Source organism: Strongylocentrotus purpuratus, unplaced genomic scaffold (assembly GCF_000002235.5).
Source record: "Strongylocentrotus purpuratus isolate Spur 01 unplaced genomic scaffold, Spur_5.0 spur5_scaffold_6, whole genome shotgun sequence".
Classification (NCBI taxonomy): domain Eukaryota; kingdom Metazoa; phylum Echinodermata; class Echinoidea; order Camarodonta; family Strongylocentrotidae; genus Strongylocentrotus; species Strongylocentrotus purpuratus.
Window position 1 is genome coordinate 29,893,545 of NW_022145612.1, and position 19,165 is coordinate 29,912,709.

A 19,165-nucleotide genomic window follows, 5' to 3' on the forward strand; every position below is an offset into this window, starting at 1 on the left:
ATTCATGTGGTCATTTCAATATGTATGCCTGATGCCTCTCATCAGTCTCCAAAATACTGATTTTTTTTTTTTTCTTTTTGCTAGGCTAGTTGTCAATCATTGTCATTGTCCGCCTCTTACACAAATGTCTTTCATTACTTACTTGGTCGGCTGGTCCTATACGGTACCTACAAAATTACCATTCTTATACGGTACCATTAAAACAATTGAGAAATTTAAAACAAATGTAGATCTATGCAGGTTGGTCCAAGTTGAACGCATACTACAATGCCAAATAAATCTACTCGAATTGAACTATGAAGGTTCTCTGTAAAGTAGGTATGACGTCATTCATAGGTCAAATTACAAAACGTCCGCGGCGCCGGGTCGATCGCGCACATAGTACATGCGCGAGTACGAGTACGTACGTACGTGCGCGATCGAGGTCGAGGTTATATTGGCTTCTTACGCAAAATATCTAGATTGTGTGCACTTCAATTCAAAGATGGACAGGTAACAGCATTCGCAGGAGAGACCCCCCAAAAAGACCCTTTAAATTCGTCGTTCTCAGGGAAGGACACGAAGTGCTTGGATGATCTACATAATTTGAATTAAATTGGTAAGTACGGCGCCATGAAATTATTTTGTATAAGTTAATCGTGGCAAGTTATTCTGTGTTGTGTTCTTCTCCAAATCTGACGGCAAATTTTGTGCTCTAGATCTAGAAACTGCAGGTCATCTAGGCCTTGGCTACACTGCTCCGCACCCGGTATGATTTTTTCCGGGCGTGAAGGAGCCCTTTCTAATTCTGTCTGCGCACCAAACATTTCACTTGATATTGGCAATAATTCTTTATCGTATTCCTCTAATGTTTATTCTCATTTTATTTCTTATTCTAGCAAAGAAGTGTGCTGAAAATTTTGATCCAAATCGCGCAAGAACAGTGTCATTTTCAGTCTTTCAAAAAAAAAGAAAACACGAGCAAATGCTGCAGAGCAGATACTAGACCGAAAGCTTCAGTCTCTATAATCGTCGGTTGTTCCACTGAGACTACGTCTGGCTCCACTAGACCTCCGGTTATAGAGACTGAACGACTGCCTATGCCAGCCTGTGTTGAACTTATTCCGCTAGATTTTAGCCGCTAGGCCCCTCCCACAAACTTGCCACGGCCGTATTGTTATGCCCCCAAAATCCCCCAAAATGTCATTTTACCTCGTTCATTTCCAATTTTAAATTAGGCCTAGAGTCTAGGCTATAATACATCGGTTCCACTTACTAACTTGATTGATATAATCAGTTTAATGGTCCCTTTTAAGGAAATTATCGGTCAAAATCGACATCCATGTTGAAAATCTTGCAAGCCGTGTTAAACTCTCGCTGCCGTCAATCTCATCCCTTCTAGTCTACGCCGAAGGCAAAATGATTATGAAGGAAAAACTGTGATAACGCCATTACGAACGTGTAGATGGCGCACAGTTTTTCCTTCATAATCATTTTGCCTTCGGCGTAGACTAGAAGGGATGAGATTGACGGCAGCGAGAGTTTAACACGGCTTGCAAGATTTTCAACATGGATGTCGATTTTGACCGATAATTTCCTTAAAAGGGACCATTAAACGGATTATATCAATCAAGTTAGTAAGTGGAACCGATGTATTATAGCCTAGGCCTAATTTAAAATTGGAAATGAACGAGGTAAAATGACATTTTGGGGGATTTTGGGGGCATAACAATACGGCCGTGGCAAGTTTGTGGGAGGGGCCTAGCGGCTAAAATCTAGCGGAATAAGTTCAACACAGGCTGGCATAGGCAGTCGTTCTGTCTCTATAACCGGAGGTCTAGTGGAGCCAGACGTAGTCTCAGTGGAACAACCGACGATTATAGAGACTGAAGCTTTCGGTCTACAGAGCAGAGTGCAGTGCCATTTTGACATTGCAAAAACAAATTAGATCTAGGGCCTAGATCTACATGTAAAACTAGATCTAGGCCTACACAAATTAGGGTTTATGAATTATGTACATAGACCTAAGTGTCGAAAACTAGGGTTAGGGTAAGTGTCACGGTTAGGATTAGGTTTAGTGTTGCTTAAGAAACTTAATTCTTGAGAGTTGAGATTTAGGTTCATTGATACGAGTATGATGTAGATCTACTATGAGTATGAGTGCGAAGGTTTGGTCAATTTTTGTGGTGGGGTATTGCAAGAATCTTCAACTGTGAAGGAGGTAGACTTAACCCAAAGAAGAAGAAGAAGAAAAATGAATATTTGTCCTTTACAAATACAATAATCTAGATCTAGACCCTAGATACTAGATCTTCATGTATACCTAGTCTATACAAAAAATATTAAATTCTTCATATATTTTTTCGTCATATTGCTGGATTAAGTCAACCGTACGGATAGACAACCTGTCCGAATATACATACAACATACAACCACGCCAGAAACTAATTATGAAGCAACAAGTAAAAAAAAAAAAACAACAACAACAGAGAACCTATAAAGTATGATGTACATGTGTATGAACTATGATTGTATTCCTACAATGATTACCCTTGTAAAGTTGTATCATTCTCGGCATCGAACAAGCATTCTACAGAGTCAGTAAGCACGTCAACAAATTTCATGCATGTCAGGCTTGGATTTTGAAAGAAGACATTATATTAGGGCGTAATGATACCAAGGAGGTGTGTTTTAGATCCTAAGTTAGTACAATAGCATCTTTGAAAGTATTTTGTAAAAGGTTTTTTTAAAAGGCATAAAATGTTGAATCAAATCATTCATATTTTCTATTATGAATGAGATTTCATGTTCTTGATGTTCAATTTATGAGAAGTTTAAAATACTTGTAATTTTGCTTTTAAATATATATTTTAAGGCAAAAAATGGCACTCAATAATGTCCAAGTCCATCTTAGAGTTGAGTTTGACTTAGGATCTATGTGAAACACCCCCTAGTATACTTAATCAGGTCTTTTCTGAGTACCCGGTACTTTTTTTAATTTCATTTAGTCAGCATATCTAAGCAAGCACCATATTTTAGTAGCAAGAGCACCTAAAAGACTATTCAATGAAACATCACCCCACAATACTTTTGTAGTGTAAAAACTTTCCAGTCTTTGGTCTATCATGTTAAAATTATGGGCCCGTATCTTTTGAGAAACATGTATTATCTTTGTACAATAATTTGTGAATGCTAAGCGAATTTTGGAAGTACAGTAGAGTACATGTAGTCAATGAATGATGTCAATCTAGTAACATACCTGTACATATATACTGTAAGGCCTTTGGACTTTTCCTAAGCAAATTGGTGACCCCAGCATGAATCAGAGAGATCAGTGCTGAAAGCAGGGTATTTTTCCTGGAAAAGAGAAGTTTATGTGTATTTCATTTAAATAATTGAATAAAATATTGGAGAAAAACTTTACCTATACCAATTAGGGATTCTTTCCCCAGGCAAAGGATTTTGGAAGACAAAAAAGCACAGATAATGTGATGTCCTAATTTGTTATTCTTCTTCTCCCTTTCTTTTCAGGGGGAGGGGGGGGGGGGATTTCCCTCTTTTCTTCTTTTATTTTGTTTTGTAGGTTGGTTGATTGGTTCGGTTTTCTCTCTTTCTTTCTTGGCACTTATTTTTAGGCTTGAGCTCTCCACCACTAGATAATCTGTGATCCACCACTAGCACTAAAGTATTTCAAATTTTAAAACCTTGTTAAAAAGTTTGTGATAATAATTATTTATTATTTGTAGATAAGCTGTAAAATACATTCCAAAATGATTGTGCATTTTATTTTAGTATGAACTTCCTTCAGCTACATGTATGTAAAGTTTCAGAATCAGATGGTATCAGTCACAGAAGGAGATAATAATAACTTGTATATATAGAATTACTGGATACAGGTTACCATTGAGGCATTGATATTTTAAAGATTAAAGAGTAATAAGGAAAATATTTGTGGTTTGATGTAAAATTCAACAAGGAAGTCCCAAGTTTCTTGGTGTTTCATGAGCAAAAGGGTGTGTCAGTCGGTACACTCGCAAATGTTGGAAACTTTTTATTGAGAACGTATTTGAACTTATTACAGAAGTGAATATTTGTAGCAAATGTTTGATTAGATCATTATGTATACACTGTAGGTATCCTAATGGAACCCCAAACTTGCATCTAGCCAAAAGATTTTGGTGTTTGGTCCCCTTAACTTCTTGATTTCAGTCAAACATGTCTATTACATGTACTGTACATGTACATGTGTAGTGCATACATTGTACATGTACATGTAGTTCAGCCTGAATTATCTAGCAATCCAGCAAGATCATAAATAGGTCAGTTACACTTGCACACAGTTGTTTAATATATACTTACACCATGGACCTACTACACACACATATTTACCTCTATATCTCTCTCGCTCTCTAACTCTCTCTCTCTCTTTTTCTCTCTTTCTCTCTCTTTTCATTTTTTTCCTTCATAATATGCGGGTTGCGTTTCGGTCAAATTGGTGTATGCTTGTGCCTGCATTTAAATCTCTCTCTCTTTCTTTTGTGTGAAAAGAGAGCTTTTATTATTCTTTTGTGCTGGATCAGGCTCAGTCAATTTCTTTTCAGAAGTGAGTGAGGCTAAGTTTGATGAAGCCGTCCATGCAAATACCATTTCGTCCAAGGTACTGCAAGGTACTACATGGTACATTGTATGACGTGTGTCTTTTTTAATTTGAAATCAATTATTATGGCTCCTGGAAAGTGTTAGAAAAATGATTAGAATGCAGCTGTTGCCCTTCCTATTCCTTGGTATGGATGGTGATGTACATGTACTTTAACGCTTGGAGCGTGAGAAATAAGTTTATATTGTGAACACCTTAGAAGGTTATTTCTTTTGTTATGCCTTTGGGAGTGTTTTCACACGTCACTCACTGACAATTCCTTTACAGTGGACTGGAGATGACATTGCAAGAAGTGCAAGAATTCAATGTTTGATAGCAAAATAAGCCTTCATGTTCATTGTACACAACCAAATGGGTTCAACTATTATTTAGTTGCTTTACTCACACTAATGCAACTAAAAATATTTTTGATAATGGTATTTGCAATTTTGAATGTACCGTATGTTCAATGTACTTGTTAGTCACTCAAAAATGTTTTTAAAGTAAATTCGTTGAGCTATTATGTACTTAATGATTTGCCTAATATTGACAATGCCCCATAGTTATAGGTTTCCTTTTAAATTTTTATGCCTCCGTTACGAAGTAGCCGGAGGCATTATGTTTTCGGGTTGTCCGTCCGTCCGTCTGTACGTACGTCTGTACGTACGTCTGTACGTACGTACGTCTGTACGTACGTACGTACGTCCCGTTCTCGTGATCGCGTTATCTGAAGAACCGATTGATGGATTCCTGCCAAACTTTGGTCATGTACGTATCTTGCAGAGCCGATGAACTGATTAGATTTTGGGGTTACGATGTCAAAGGTCAAAGGTCACAGGGCTCATTATGTATGCAAAAACAGCTCGTGATCGCGTTATCTGAAGAACCGATTGATGGATTCCTGCCAAACTTTGGTCATGTATGTATCTTGCAGAGTCAAAGAACTGATTAGATTTTGGGGTCATGAGGTTAAAGGTCAAAGGTCACAGGGCTCATTATGTATGCAAAAACAGCTTGTGATCGCGTTATCTCAAGAACCGAGTAATGGATTGCTGCCAAACTTAGGTCATGTATGTTACTTGCAGAACCGATGAAGTGATTAGATTTTGGGGTCACGAGGTCAAAGGTCAAAGGCTACAGCGCACATTATGTATGCAAAAACAGCTCGTGATTGCGTTATCTCAAGAACCGATTGATGGATTGCTGCTAAACTTAGGTCATGTATGTTACTTGCAGAGCAGATGAACTGATTAGATTTTGGGGTCATGAGGTCAAAGGTCAAAGGCCACAACGCACATTATGTATGCAAAAACAGCTCGTGATCGCGTTCTCAAGAACCGATTGATGGATTCCTGCCAAAATTAGGTCATGTATGTTACTTGCAGAGCCAATGAACTGAGTAGATTTTTGGTTCATAAGATCAAAGGTCAAAGGTCATGGGCTCATTATGTATGCAAAAATAGCTTGTGAACACATTCTCATTAGAACTGACAGATGGATTACTATTTAACTCAGGACATCTTGCAGAGCCAATGAACTGAGTAGATTTTAGGGTCATGAGGTCAAAGATCAAAGGGTCATATATGTATATGAGAAATTGCTTGTAATCACGATATTCTGAGAACCTGTTAATGGATTACAATTGAACTTGAATTCGAAAAATGTCTTCTGTTTTGGTTTGTAAAATTGCTCTATGACGGAGGCATCATTTTCGACTGCGCGCAGTCGAATTCCATCTAGTTTCTCCTACTTCTGGAATAATCATGTACACTGTGCATGTACTTGTAAAGTCTTTATTTCCTGGTTTCAATTGCTGAACCAACATGTACCAGTGTGCATTGAAACATGACAAAACAGACCGCAAAAAAAAGTTCCTGTTACCCCGAAGTTATCATCACTAGTGCTTAGTCATTGGTAGGCTGGATAGTTTTGAAACCAACATCCTGTCAACAATGGAGCAGGAATGGTCTTTTACATCCTAATGACTGATAAGACTAACTTTGCCTAACAACAAATGACCTGGTTTTATTTAGAAGGTTACTTCCTTGTGGTATACCCAAAATACATCACAGCAATATTTAGCATCGTCATTGACTCGTAACATATTTTCCTTTTTGAGTGTACCTTATTGGTGTCATTTCAAGTACAAATTTACAACTAACTTTGACAGTGAATTATATGTACATGTAATAAATGTTTATAAACATGTTGATATTGATTTTGATGACTTTGTTTATGCTACTTCAGTATTTGTTATTTCGAAAAATCATTTGTAGGAATTTTGCACTTCCTCTCTTACATTTCTATGTAACGGTATTTTATATTATATACATACATTTTGTTCTTCTTTTTCTAACGGATGTCTTTGATTTTCATTTACATGTACATTTAGCATAAATCCGCAAGCTTAATGTAGAAGTAGTACTGTGATTTATGAAATTTTTACAGACAACATTTGCAAGTACAATACATTTTACTTCTAGTCCCCTGGAGAGGACCTAAAGCTGTCGGTCCTCTGGTTGCTTACTAACGAGCATTTATGCTTTCTTAGCAGTCAGGTAAAATAACCACCACTAAAAAAGAAAACCAAAAATACTATTATAATACATGTGCATAGAAATTCAAATTTGCTCTTCACACTCCGTACAATTGTTTTGCAGACAATGTACCATCTTCCGATTGAGATCTGAGTATTCATGTTTTATTCATTTTCTTGTTTCCATGCATACAGATTCTTATCACTGCCATATTCAGCATACATGTACATGTAGTTAATGTCAAACTGTATGAATAACTCACACCATTAAATAAACCTGAAGAAAGAGCCATGGCCCACATCGCCCGCATGAAATGTCCGTTCCTGAACCGCCTACCGACTGGGTTTGCCAAGCGAGCAGGCAATGCCCTCTTTTCCTACGCTGAGAAATGCCCCGTGATGAACCAGTTGCTCTCTCGTCATGCTTCCACCAATCAGCAGGATTCAGAAAACAAATTGGGTAAAAATAAGAAACTACACTTATTATTCTGATGCTGCCACATATTTGTAGTTAAACTTAACAAGTTATGATGTGCATGTACATAGAACATGCCCAATTTCTTTTCATTCAGTAATGTCCTAATAAACTTTGCATGTCTTATGCTCACAATGATTATAATTTTGTTATTGTGAATGTTAAAAGGCTTAAATCTAGAGGAAGTGAGGTTGGGAATTTGTAGTTCCAAGTACATACTGATGTTTTGAGAAACCTGTTTTTTGGTTTCATATTTGCTTTTTCCTTTCTTTCTTTCTCAGCTTTATCATTAGATAACTACCGTACATGTACATTGCAAAATACTCTCATGTTTGAAGAAAAAAATTTCAATCATTAAAAAAGAGGAAAAAATGTTTTTCTTTTTTCATTTCAATGACTGGCACTGCTTAATCATATTAGTGAACATTCATTTATAAATCTCCTTCCCCCCCCCCCCTCTCTCTCTCCCATTCTCTCTTCGATCTATGTAGTGGATGAGAATGAGAAGACTGCCAGGAAGTGTCCCTTCTTAGCTCAGATGGAAACCATGAAGAAGTTTGCTCCTGTTGTGGACACAGACATCATCTCAGAACGCTCCGAGACTGCTCCTACAGATATAGCAGATGGTAGGAGAAGATAGACATGTGAAATGAATTTGAAGCCACCTTCAACTGATTATATCAATAGTGAAAAAGACAAAGGATTGCTACTTTCTAACTGACTGTATGCATAATGTAGATGTCTGGATACATACTGTACATGTAGTGTAAATCAACAACTCCCCTTAAGTGCATGCCATGCCATGTACATGTGCATGCATGCTGTAAGAAGTCAACTGTATCATTTAAACCAATAGGCCATTTTCGTAATGTAACCAAATTTAATGCATAAGTCTTTGTGAAGTGCCTCAATACAAATTATTTCATTCACCTGATAAGAATAATAGTATTTCAATAGACAGAATCTGAACTGCATACATTAGTTGTTGCCAGGTTGGACAAACATTATGGCTTGACCTACCTAGCAACACTTAATATATTTAGCTGCATTCTAACTATTGAAATACTATTATTCTTATCAGGTGAATGAAATAATTTGTATTGAGGCACTTCACAAAGACTTATGCATTAAATTTGGTTACATTACGAAACTGGCCTATTCACTAGAAACCTGCTCTTTATGAATAACATATGTTTTTTCTTTTTGTCTATGAATCTGTAATTCTGCATAGATGTGTAGGCTAAGTATGTGATTCAGATGCTGATGAATAATAGAACTGTATCAAACTACCGAATCAAACTAACTGTATTTGTTCAAGGCTCTAAGCAGCTATATTAGGATATCAGTGTTGGTACATGTTAATTATCTGACCTTTGTAACTGAAGTCTCTAGAATATTGAAACCGTTTATATGTATGGTGAGTTGTTATCTGACATTCCCCTTTTTTTACCTTCGCATTAACATGATTGCATCACCATTTGTCATTCAGGAATGCTGTTTGATTTGATACTTTGTACTGTGTACATTACATTAAAATACAAATCTCACTTTTCATGTCATAGTCAATATAATATACCTAATAAAACAAATAGAATGGTTTAGTGTGTTCTCAGCTGATTGAAGTTTGCTTTTCTCCTCTTCATACAGGTGTTGAAGGAAAGACTGCCTGTATGAGTGATTCTATATTTGTTTCACCAAAACATGATGCAAGGAAGAAACATCTCAAGAAGGAAGACTTTACTGCAGGTAATTCTTACAATTTCTTCTTCCTTTTTCTTTTCAATTTTGATTTTATGAAAGTCCTATTGAACCTTTTAAACCTAAGACCATCAGTATTGTGTTTTGTTGTTTTTTCCCCTTTTTTGCTGCTGACATCTTACTTTTTCATAGAAATATTCGTTTTTGAATAGATTTTGTTAGAGCCTTTTTCTCTGTATGACTTGTATTAATATTCATTTACATTTGATTTTGTACATACATGTAAAAGTATGTATCCTGTACATGTAACGGTAAATACAATATAAACCTTCTGCTTTTTATGCCTCATATAATATATGGCACCTCTTCTAATTTAAACAGTTTTCATCACATCTTAGATTAAAAAAAAAAAAAAAAAATTATATTATTATGTTTACTGCAATTCTTCATGTTTTAGAATTCTTCACATTTTTCTTTTAGATACCATTCTAAGAAACATAGTCAGGACATGCAATGTCTATGTTTTATCAAGGCAATCATCAATACCAAACCAACATAATTGTCTTATTTTTTGACAGACGACGGTCACTTCAGTTACAACAAATACTTCAAGAACCTGGTGGACAGCAAGAAAGCCGACCATACCTACCGTGTGTTCAAGAGAGTTAATCGTGAAGCGGAAAGCTTCCCCTATGCCTACGACTTCTCTGGAGATCGCCATGTCAATGCTGAAGGGCTTTCAGTCACAGTCTGGTGCAGTAACGACTACCTCGGGATGAGTCGACATCCAAAGGTCAAGCAGGCCGTCGTGTAAGTATCCTCCTACTTGACGATATTTACATGCAAAGCATGTAGTATTGATATATTGGGGGTTTGTCGGAGGCTGACATGCAATAACACATATACAAAGTGTACATATGTACATGGAGATGGAAATTCTACCTTTCCTTATTCCTGTTCTTTTGTAGCTCTGTGTCAAAAAAGGAAATGAAAGGATAAAGCTAAATAGCAATAATCTGTTACTTGGAAATACATATATGCAAAGCACATACATGTAGAATTAAAGAGAGACATTGGGTGTTTGTCAGAGGCTGACAAGCAAAAACACAAATACATAGTTTATACATGTACATCTACATGGAGATTGAAATTCTACCTTTCCTAATTCCTGTTCTTTTGTAGCTTTGTATAGAAAAGGAAATGCAAGGAATTATAAAATCTGATTTTATTTTGGCATGCTTGATAAAGATAAATAGCAATAATCTGTGATGAGTTTAAGATATGGTGATGATAGATTAATGAGACCTAATCTTGTAAATAGATTAAAAATGTTTGGTAGGTCAAAACAGTCACTCAATATTCAGACCAGGGGAATGTTTCACAAAGATCGTAGGTTGAACTTATCTCTACGTTGGACTTAAAAATTATGGAAAGCAGTTAGCATCTATGAAAATATTTTGCAAAATTTATTTCAAAAGGCATAAAATGATGATTCAAATCATTCAAATTTTCTATTATCAAGGAGATTCATGTTCTTGATGTGGAATTTATAAAAAGTCTAAAATACTTGATTTTTTGTTTTTGAATATATGTTAAGGCTACAAATGGCTCTCCATATTTGTTAAGTCCAACTTAGAGTTAAAGATAAACTTAAGTACTGGTAATGCGATTGCATTGTGAAAGAAAAGGTGTGGAAAGGATCAGAAACAGTTGATCATGTAGCATGTAAGTATTGGTGTGCACTGCAAGGTTCTGGAGTCATCAAAATCATAATAAATTTGACCGAGTCTTGGTAAAGTAACAAGCACTCACATAGACAGCTATATATGGGACAACACACATGGTGTCGGGGCTAGTACTACCTTGATTTCCTTGTCTTTCTATGCTCATTACTCAGCCAGTATACATTTTCTTCCAAAATTGTTTGGCGCATGTCATTTATTTGTAATCTTGAACATTCAGTGTAAGTTTCGTTTGATTCTGTGAGAATTATTTTTTTTTTTTACCAGTACTGGAGTTTATCTTTAAGGTCGACTAAGGATCTTTGTGAAACACCCCCCCTAATCTTGTAAATAGATTAAAAATGAATGGTAGGTCAAAACAGTCACTCAATATTCATACTATTTGTCATGACTAAACATGTATCCTGGAATTGAATAATTTATTGTATATCCTGATGGGTGTCTTTGACTACAGTGATACGATGGCTAAACATGGAACAGGCGCTGGAGGAACAAGGAATATAAGCGGTAACACCACATTCCATGAAGCCCTTGAAGCGAAGGTAGCCAAGCTACATCAGAAGGATGCTGGTCTCGTCTTTACGTCATGCTATGTGGCAAACGATTCAACCCTGTATACCTTGGCCAAATTACTTCCAGGTAAGTAGCTTTCTCCAACAGCATTTGGCCTGTCTTCACTAGCTCGAGATTGCCAAATGTCCCGCTATTATAACTATCATGATCGTAAACTATCCAGCTAATTTGTGTCTTCATCAGCCCGAAGTTGCAATTAGCAGGATATTTGGTCGGGATTGTCATCCCAAGATATCTTGGGATAGTTATATAAATAAATATAGATAAATATCCCACTATTCGGCAAAATATCCAGCTATTTGTCCGGTGAGTCTTCACCAGACCGAAGACTCACACTATGCGTGAATGCTGAGCAAAATATCTCGAGCTAAGGTCGAATCTCGAGCTGATGAAGACGCGATTTGTAACTTTGGGATTATTTCCCAAATCAGAAATACGGGCTATTTGGCAATCTTGAGATGATGAAGACGCGCCTACAGAGTCCACTTTATCTATCTATCTACCTATCTATGTCCCATAGCTTGGAGGCTGCTGGGGCAACAATGAAATGAACCTTAAGACGCAGGTTCTCCATAACTTTCTGTCTTCAGTTCTGTTCTACTTAGCTGCTAAAATGACTTTCCTGTCCACTGCTTGATGTTATCAGTCCATGTCGTAGTTGGTCTGTCCCTCTGGTTTTTTTTTCTCTCTCTCTCTTTTCTTTCTAAGTCCATACATGAACCAGCAATCTGTGATACCCATTGTTCAGTTTCTCACATGCACTGTATGTTGGTCAATATTTTGTTAATGTTTTGTTTTGTGATCACTGCCTCATCCCAGCAAAAATTGATGATAAAGTTGGTGGCACAATGGTATGTTATTGACATAAACTGATAATAGAGCCCCACTGCACTACTTATAGCTACTTGCGCCCTCTATACAGCCAACAATGCCTAAGCGGAACCGTTGATCCCCCATGGTCCCCTTTTTCTTATGTGTGAGAGCTGATTTGATGAGATAATCACCTACCAGTGACCTTGCAGGGAGGTCTAATCCCTCCATGCCAAACTAGTGCAGAGAGGCTTTAAGGTTTGTAATCTAATATTGTGTTAAATTAATCCCCTCTCATATGATATCTTCTTGTACAGGATGTGAGATCTATTCTGATGAAGGAAACCATGCCTCTATGATACAAGGTATACGCAACAGCCAAGCCCCCAAGTTTATATTTCGGCACAACGACCCAACTCATCTTGAAGAAATGCTCCGGAAAGCAGACCCGCTTACTCCTAAGATCGTTGCATTTGAGACTGTTCATTCAATGACAGGTAAATGATTCTTAGTATTTTTAGTTATTAGTTTGAATCATCATGTCTTCAATTCATCCCTTGACAAAACAATTGCCCTTTTATTTAGGATTTTGTCTATAGGCATTTTAAAATTGTCATCACCTTATTTCTTCAGGATATTACACCTCCATGAAATATGAATATATCAGACATAATGGCCCGAATTCACAAAGGAGGTTTGAGCTCAGACCAAGGTTTTCGTACGTCATATGACGCGTTTTACGCATTTTTTACAAACCTGGTTTGTAAAGAACAAAAGGAGGTTTGGCGAAACAAAAGGAGGTTTGAGCTCAAACCTTGGTCTGAGCTCAAACCTTGCTTTGTGAATTCGGGCCAGTAGGAGTGTCAAGTCTGACAGACATGAGCGCTATACAAGAACCCACTATTATTATTATTATTATTATTATTATTATTATTGTATTTTGTTGAAATTGACAAATATGAAAAAGGATTCATGAAAATGGTCTGAGAAAAGCATTGTATGATTTTATGAAAGTAAAGTGTTCATGTAAATGATGTATCTTTTATAGCCTCATGGTTGTATGAGTCATGGCTGACCCTTTCCTAACCCTGTTGTGGATAGCTCTTTAGATTGTTGTAATACATCTGTCTCTACGTCATTCATTGCAGGCGCTATATGTCCGTTGAAGGAAATGTGCGATGTGGCTCACAAGTACGGAGCCATCACCTTTGTGGATGAAGTCCATGCCGTTGGATTGTATGGTCGTCATGGAGCTGGCGTGGGTGAACGTGATGGCTGTATGGCGGACATGGACATTGTATCTGGAACCTTGGGTAAGATTTCAGCATGGTGCCAATGTGAAAGTTTGCACCATAAATGCTTTTGGTTTGTATCCTTGAACTTTGGAAAGTCAAAACTTGTGTAACAAAGCATGATGTATATTTCCTTTAAAGCCCGTCTGTACTAGTTTGGCCAGGAGGGATTAGACCACCCAGCGTGGTCACTGACAGGTGGCCATCTCATCAACTTGGCTCTCAATTAACATAAGAAAAAGGGGATCATTGGGACCAACGGGCACCGCTTAGGCATTGTTTCGTATATAGAGGGAGCAAGTAGCTACAAGTAGTATAGTGGGGCTTTAATAGTCACATTTTGATCAACTCTTGTGTGATAGGCTTTATATATAGCATGTTTTCCTGTCTGGGTGGATGAGGTGTGGTTTCATATATATATCCTGCATGTTACCGGATACTTCTCGTATTTCAGTATTCAGACATTAATGAGCTCATGTACAAAACATTGTTGATCTTTGGATGTTTAATTTAGTAAAATGTATTTCAAGGTGCACCATTTTTCTGTATTAAAGTGTGTGTGAATTTTAAACATGTTTTCTATCTCCATTAAATCTGAATTACAGGCAAGGCGTTTGGTATGATAGGAGGGTACATAGTGGGCGATAATGCTCTCGTGGATATGGTACGTAGCTATGCTGCTGGTTTCATCTTCACTACATCTCTGCCTCCTATGGTATTAGCTGGAGCTATGGCTTCTATAGATGTAAGTACTTTGTAGAATTACCATTTGTATTTAAGCGTTGATCAAATTAAAGAAGGGGTAAATTACTCTTCAATAAATGTTGCAGTGGGGTCTAATATGACAGCATTTAACTTTGGAAGCTATAGAACATCTGATTCCTTTTGAAGGGGTCTCTGAGAAGCAGTCCCACATTTCCTTTTAGAAGTCAATCTCTAAGGTAGTGAGTGGAGATGTCAAGGGAATGAAAAAAGGATGGTGGCAATTTTCAATCAAAACAAACATATACAGAAAGGCCTCTGCAAATTTCATTAGAGTCCCAATTGTTTCAGAATACACCTAACAATTTTTTTAGCTAATATTTTAGTAGCTTCCATTTTTCTTTTTTATCACACATGTGTGCAGACATTGTATATGTCATTGCCATTGTATTTTTATGATTGAGAAAAAGTATAAATTGAAGCATTGAAGACCTTCCTGTAATTTCAGCAGAATTGGTGTCAGAGGTAAGGCATGCACTGGAAAATGCTATTTCTAATTATTTGACACCCAACAATCAGTTGTGTATAAGTTTAGAAATGGTGACTTCTTTCTTTGGGAATAGAAAAATCATGATTGAATCCTAATTATATTTTGACATCTGTATGTGGAAGGTGTCAAGTGCATTTTAGGTCAATTAAAAGCATCCAAAGCTAGACCTTATGATGTTTTTTCTAACTTTGTGTTGTATACAGGTATTGCTCTCCGAGCCAACCAGTAGGATATAGTGTCTATGATGAGAGGCAAACTTACCAACAGTCCCATTAATCCATTAGCAATTAAACCGCCCGAAACTGCCCCTCCTTTTACTCACTGAACCGCCCAAAACTGCCTGTCAGTTTTTGTCCGTTTTCAACGTGCTATAGTATCCGTTCTAGGGTCTACCGTGATAACGTTATACATGCGTAATCCGTACGATGTCTACAGTAGGATTCTGCAAAGAAAAATAGGGCATGTTTCATATTGTTCAGAACAATGTCATAATAAGAGCAATATTGCAACTTCTTCCAGCGAGCAATAGACCATTCAAAAAAAAATTCTAGTTGCTAATGGGTTAAAATCATCCAAAGCTAGACCTTATCATGTTTTTTTTAATTTGTGTTGTATATAGGTGTTGTCTGGTGAAGAAGGTGTTGCACTCCGAACCAAACATCAGGATACCGTGTCCATGATGAGAGGCAAACTGATCGCTGCTGGTTTACCCGTGGTGCATTGCCCAAGTCATATCATTCCTATACATGTAAGTCACCATAGAAATTCATGATTCATGGAAATCCATACCAGCAATATACACAAAGTATGCTCTGCTGCCGAGGTCATATCATTCGTGGTCTTGTTTTTGAAGTCGACCTTGAGTTATCTAGTTTGCTCGCTTTTGATACTCATTATCATGTGACTTTGGTAGTGCAAGATATATTCAAGTATGATAGACCAAGCTGCACAAAATTTCCCCATATTATTATATATGTCGAAGAATGTCTTTTTCTAATAAGAAAAATGAAGTATTTCAAATTTCATGATATATCGTGATCACACTTCTCTTTTTCATTTGGTGGAGTATGGAAACTTCATTTTCACATAATGGAAAAACAATCGTCTATTCATAAAGATCAATCACTTGGTTTAAGGTTCAATTTTGTAAACATTTGGATATCTGCCATGTGGTTGATTCAACCCTTATACCTCTACTTTCTAGGTTGGTAATCCTCGAGCAAACACCAATGTCGCCAACTCGCTCCTGGAAGAGCACAACATCTACGTTCAGGCCATCAACTCACCAACGGTCCCCTCGGGCGAGGAGAAGCTACGTATAGCCCCGTCCCCGTTCCACACCCCCGACATGATGGACCAGTTCGTCGCCTCCCTTTCGGAGGCGTGGGCCAAGAGCGGTCTACGCTTCAACACTCCCGTCTGCCCGAGGGAGTGCGAGTTCTGCAAAAACCCGGAGAAGTTCGAGGAGCTGTCGTCTCGCGAGAGAAGCTTTGCCGAGGAGAGCTGTGGTTTACGTGTGAGTCAGGGCATGTCCTGTATCAAGGCTTGAATGAATGCTGCATAGTCGATTATCTTCACGCACTTGCCATTGGCCTCAGCTTCTGATACAAAAGATGGGTAATGGAGATTTAAACCTACTAGCCTTAGATTTAGGTCTATTGTAATTGGTAAAGATAAGACTGACAAAACTTCATTTGTATTTTACCCTACATCTCAGAGAGAAAGGTTTATTTGAACTTTTTTTTCAGGAATGCTCTTACATTTGTTTGTAAAAAAAGTGATAATAGTCTTCATTCAGTTGCTTATCTTTATCATGAAGCCTAATGGTGTACATGTCACCAAGCTATAAGGATTTTCAGTATTAGTGAATTGATAATAACAAGAATAGTCTAAAAGTTTATCTAAAATTTATATATTTTGTCTAAAGAGTTATATTGCTGAAGGCGTAGATTTATGATGTAGTTAAAGATGGATTTTATGTGTACTTAAAGTAATAGAATTGAATTTCATATTGCACTACAATGAAAAAAAAGATGTTCTTTAATTTGGTACTAAATATGTAAGACTATTGCTGTAGCAGATGTGTATTATGTCGTACTACATGTACTAGACTAAATTGCTCATCAATGTATGATAAGGCATTCGATAAAGGGATCAATTTTGAAGTAGGTCAAGGTTTGTATAAGTAGGATCAGTGTATGGTATTTGGTTTGCAGTGTAAGTTCTCTAATTGTTTAGGAAGATGGTACTGTGCATAGATGATTCAAAATTAGGGAATAGTAAACAAAAACTTGCCATGTATGTTGATTACTGGTATGCAATTTAAAGATGACTTTTTGGTAACTTTTGTTTGCAATTTCTTTTGTACCGGTATGGTAATATTGAGTTATGTAAGATTTTGTTGTTCATGAATTTAGTTGCCTTTGTAGTAAAATTGATTATGATGGCTGAAGTAAAAAGCTGTTTTACAGACATGATATTTCTAAGGTTTTATTTTCAGTTTTTCACTTTTCATAAGGTTCTTACAAGCAAACTTGTTGGACTTGAGAAAATCGGTTCAACTTATCCATGATGCTCCTCTTTAGTGACTGATTCTGTTTATCGTGGGCATTAATCTTCAATAAGAATTTAATCATACTTATCTCACATACCCTTATCTCAATTCACATACTTTGGTTATGTTTCTCTTCTCTTTTCCAAGGACATTAATTATGCATTGTTTTACTTTTGTGTATATTACAGTATTGTTTACTCATATATTTGAAATGCATGTGTATCAGGTTAAAATTTGTTAATGATTTGATTTTTTCTTTGTAAACAACTTATTTTGCTGCATGATCACTTCAGAATGCACTAGCATTTGCAAGAGGTTTTAGACAGGCATATGCAAATTTGTCTCAGCTACATATACGCATGGACTTTTCTTTGGTAAAACTATTTTCTTTACATCTTATGTAATGTATTCATACCAAGTGTACAGAGCTGCCAACTAGTACGGATTTTCCGTAATTGGTACGGAAATTAACGACCATTACGGAATGTTGTCTCAAATTACGGATTAAAAAAAAAAAGATTTTTTTTTTTTTTTTTTTTTTTTTTTTTTTTTTTTTTTTTTTAATGAATTAAATATGATTTATCGTAGCGAGTGCTGTGAATAGGAGCCATTTTTCATGATAAACTGTGTTGTGATGACCTGAAATTCAATACTTAACATCTTTGTGTGAGTAAAATCACCAAAAATTTCAGATAATCATGCGTCCGCGCAGTGTTGGCGTGTCGTTTTTTTAGATTCATAGCGCCGCATAAGAAATTACTGATTTATACCCCAAATTACTGATTTTGAGCCTTGTGATTACTGATTTTCTGTTCTGGAGGTTGGCAGCTCTGAGTGTATCATCAAGCATCTTTTATTTTAGTACTGCATACTTCATGTTGAGTGTTGTACTACAGGTATTCATTTTGTGTTTTATAAGTGAACTTTATCATTATGTTTATTATTAGTTTAAGTTGGGCCATTATGATCTAGAAACAATTTACCCTACCGCCAAAACGATGTTAGACAGTAAAGGGCGACATTTTATTTTGGTAAGAATAGATATAATATTAAGATATGAGATATAAGATTAGACTGCTCAAACAATTAACATTTTCATTTTCGTTATCATTTTGTAGCCTGAAAAAAATGATAAACATATATCTATGTGAATGTGAGGAACTATTTTTCTTAAATGTTTAAGTTCACAGTAGTAATGTTATAAGAGTAAGATGCATTTTAAAGCTTGAATCAATTGAGCAAAATATATATATATTTGATGTATTAGTTATATTAACAGTTACTTTTGCATTGGCATGCAGTACTACTGTCTCTTGTGTTCTCCATTTATCTTTATATATCTCTCTCTCTCTCACTTTCTCTACATCACATTTCTCTCTGTCCCATTTTCTTTCTCTTTTTTTTAATTGTTATAGCACTTAGTGCATTTTCTCTGCCCTTAAATTATTTGGATATATTCTTTATTTTGTTATATTGTTGTGGTAGATTTTAATTTTTCTATTGAGAGAGGACGGCAAGGATATTTTAGATGAACACATGATGTGTAAACTAGACAGATCTGGCAAATTATATAAATATTTCAATTTTTATCAATAGTTTTTAAATGATAAATTTAGAT

General features: G+C 36.4%; 1 protein-coding gene across 1 annotated transcript; it reads left to right on the top strand.

Annotated features, from left to right (window-relative positions):
- The first annotated feature begins 394 nt into the window (after nt 1-394).
- LOC588142 (5-aminolevulinate synthase, erythroid-specific, mitochondrial) lies at nt 395-17,745 on the top strand. Its single transcript, XM_031000143.1, has 11 exons — nt 395-598; nt 7,347-7,611; nt 8,118-8,252; nt 9,274-9,372; nt 9,903-10,134; nt 11,521-11,705; nt 12,767-12,946; nt 13,598-13,762; nt 14,347-14,486; nt 15,613-15,741; nt 16,198-17,745. The coding sequence occupies exons 2-11, from the start codon at nt 7,443-7,445 to the stop codon at nt 16,540-16,542; spliced, it is 1,779 nt and encodes a 592-aa protein (XP_030856003.1). The 5' UTR covers nt 395-598; nt 7,347-7,442; the 3' UTR covers nt 16,543-17,745.
- Nucleotides 17,746-19,165: the final 1,420 nt, after the last annotated feature.

Bases quoted from the DNA above. Each gene is read 5' to 3' on its own strand.
- LOC588142 (XM_031000143.1), top strand. From the start codon at position 7,443: ATGGCCCACATCGCCCGCATGAAATGTCCGTTCCTGAACCGCCTACCG. The intron at 9,373-9,902 runs GTAATTCTTACA...ATTTTTTGACAG, and splicing joins GAAGGAAGACTTTACTGCAG to ACGACGGTCACTTCAGTTAC. The intron at 15,742-16,197 runs GTAAGTCACCAT...TCTACTTTCTAG, and splicing joins GTCATATCATTCCTATACAT to GTTGGTAATCCTCGAGCAAA.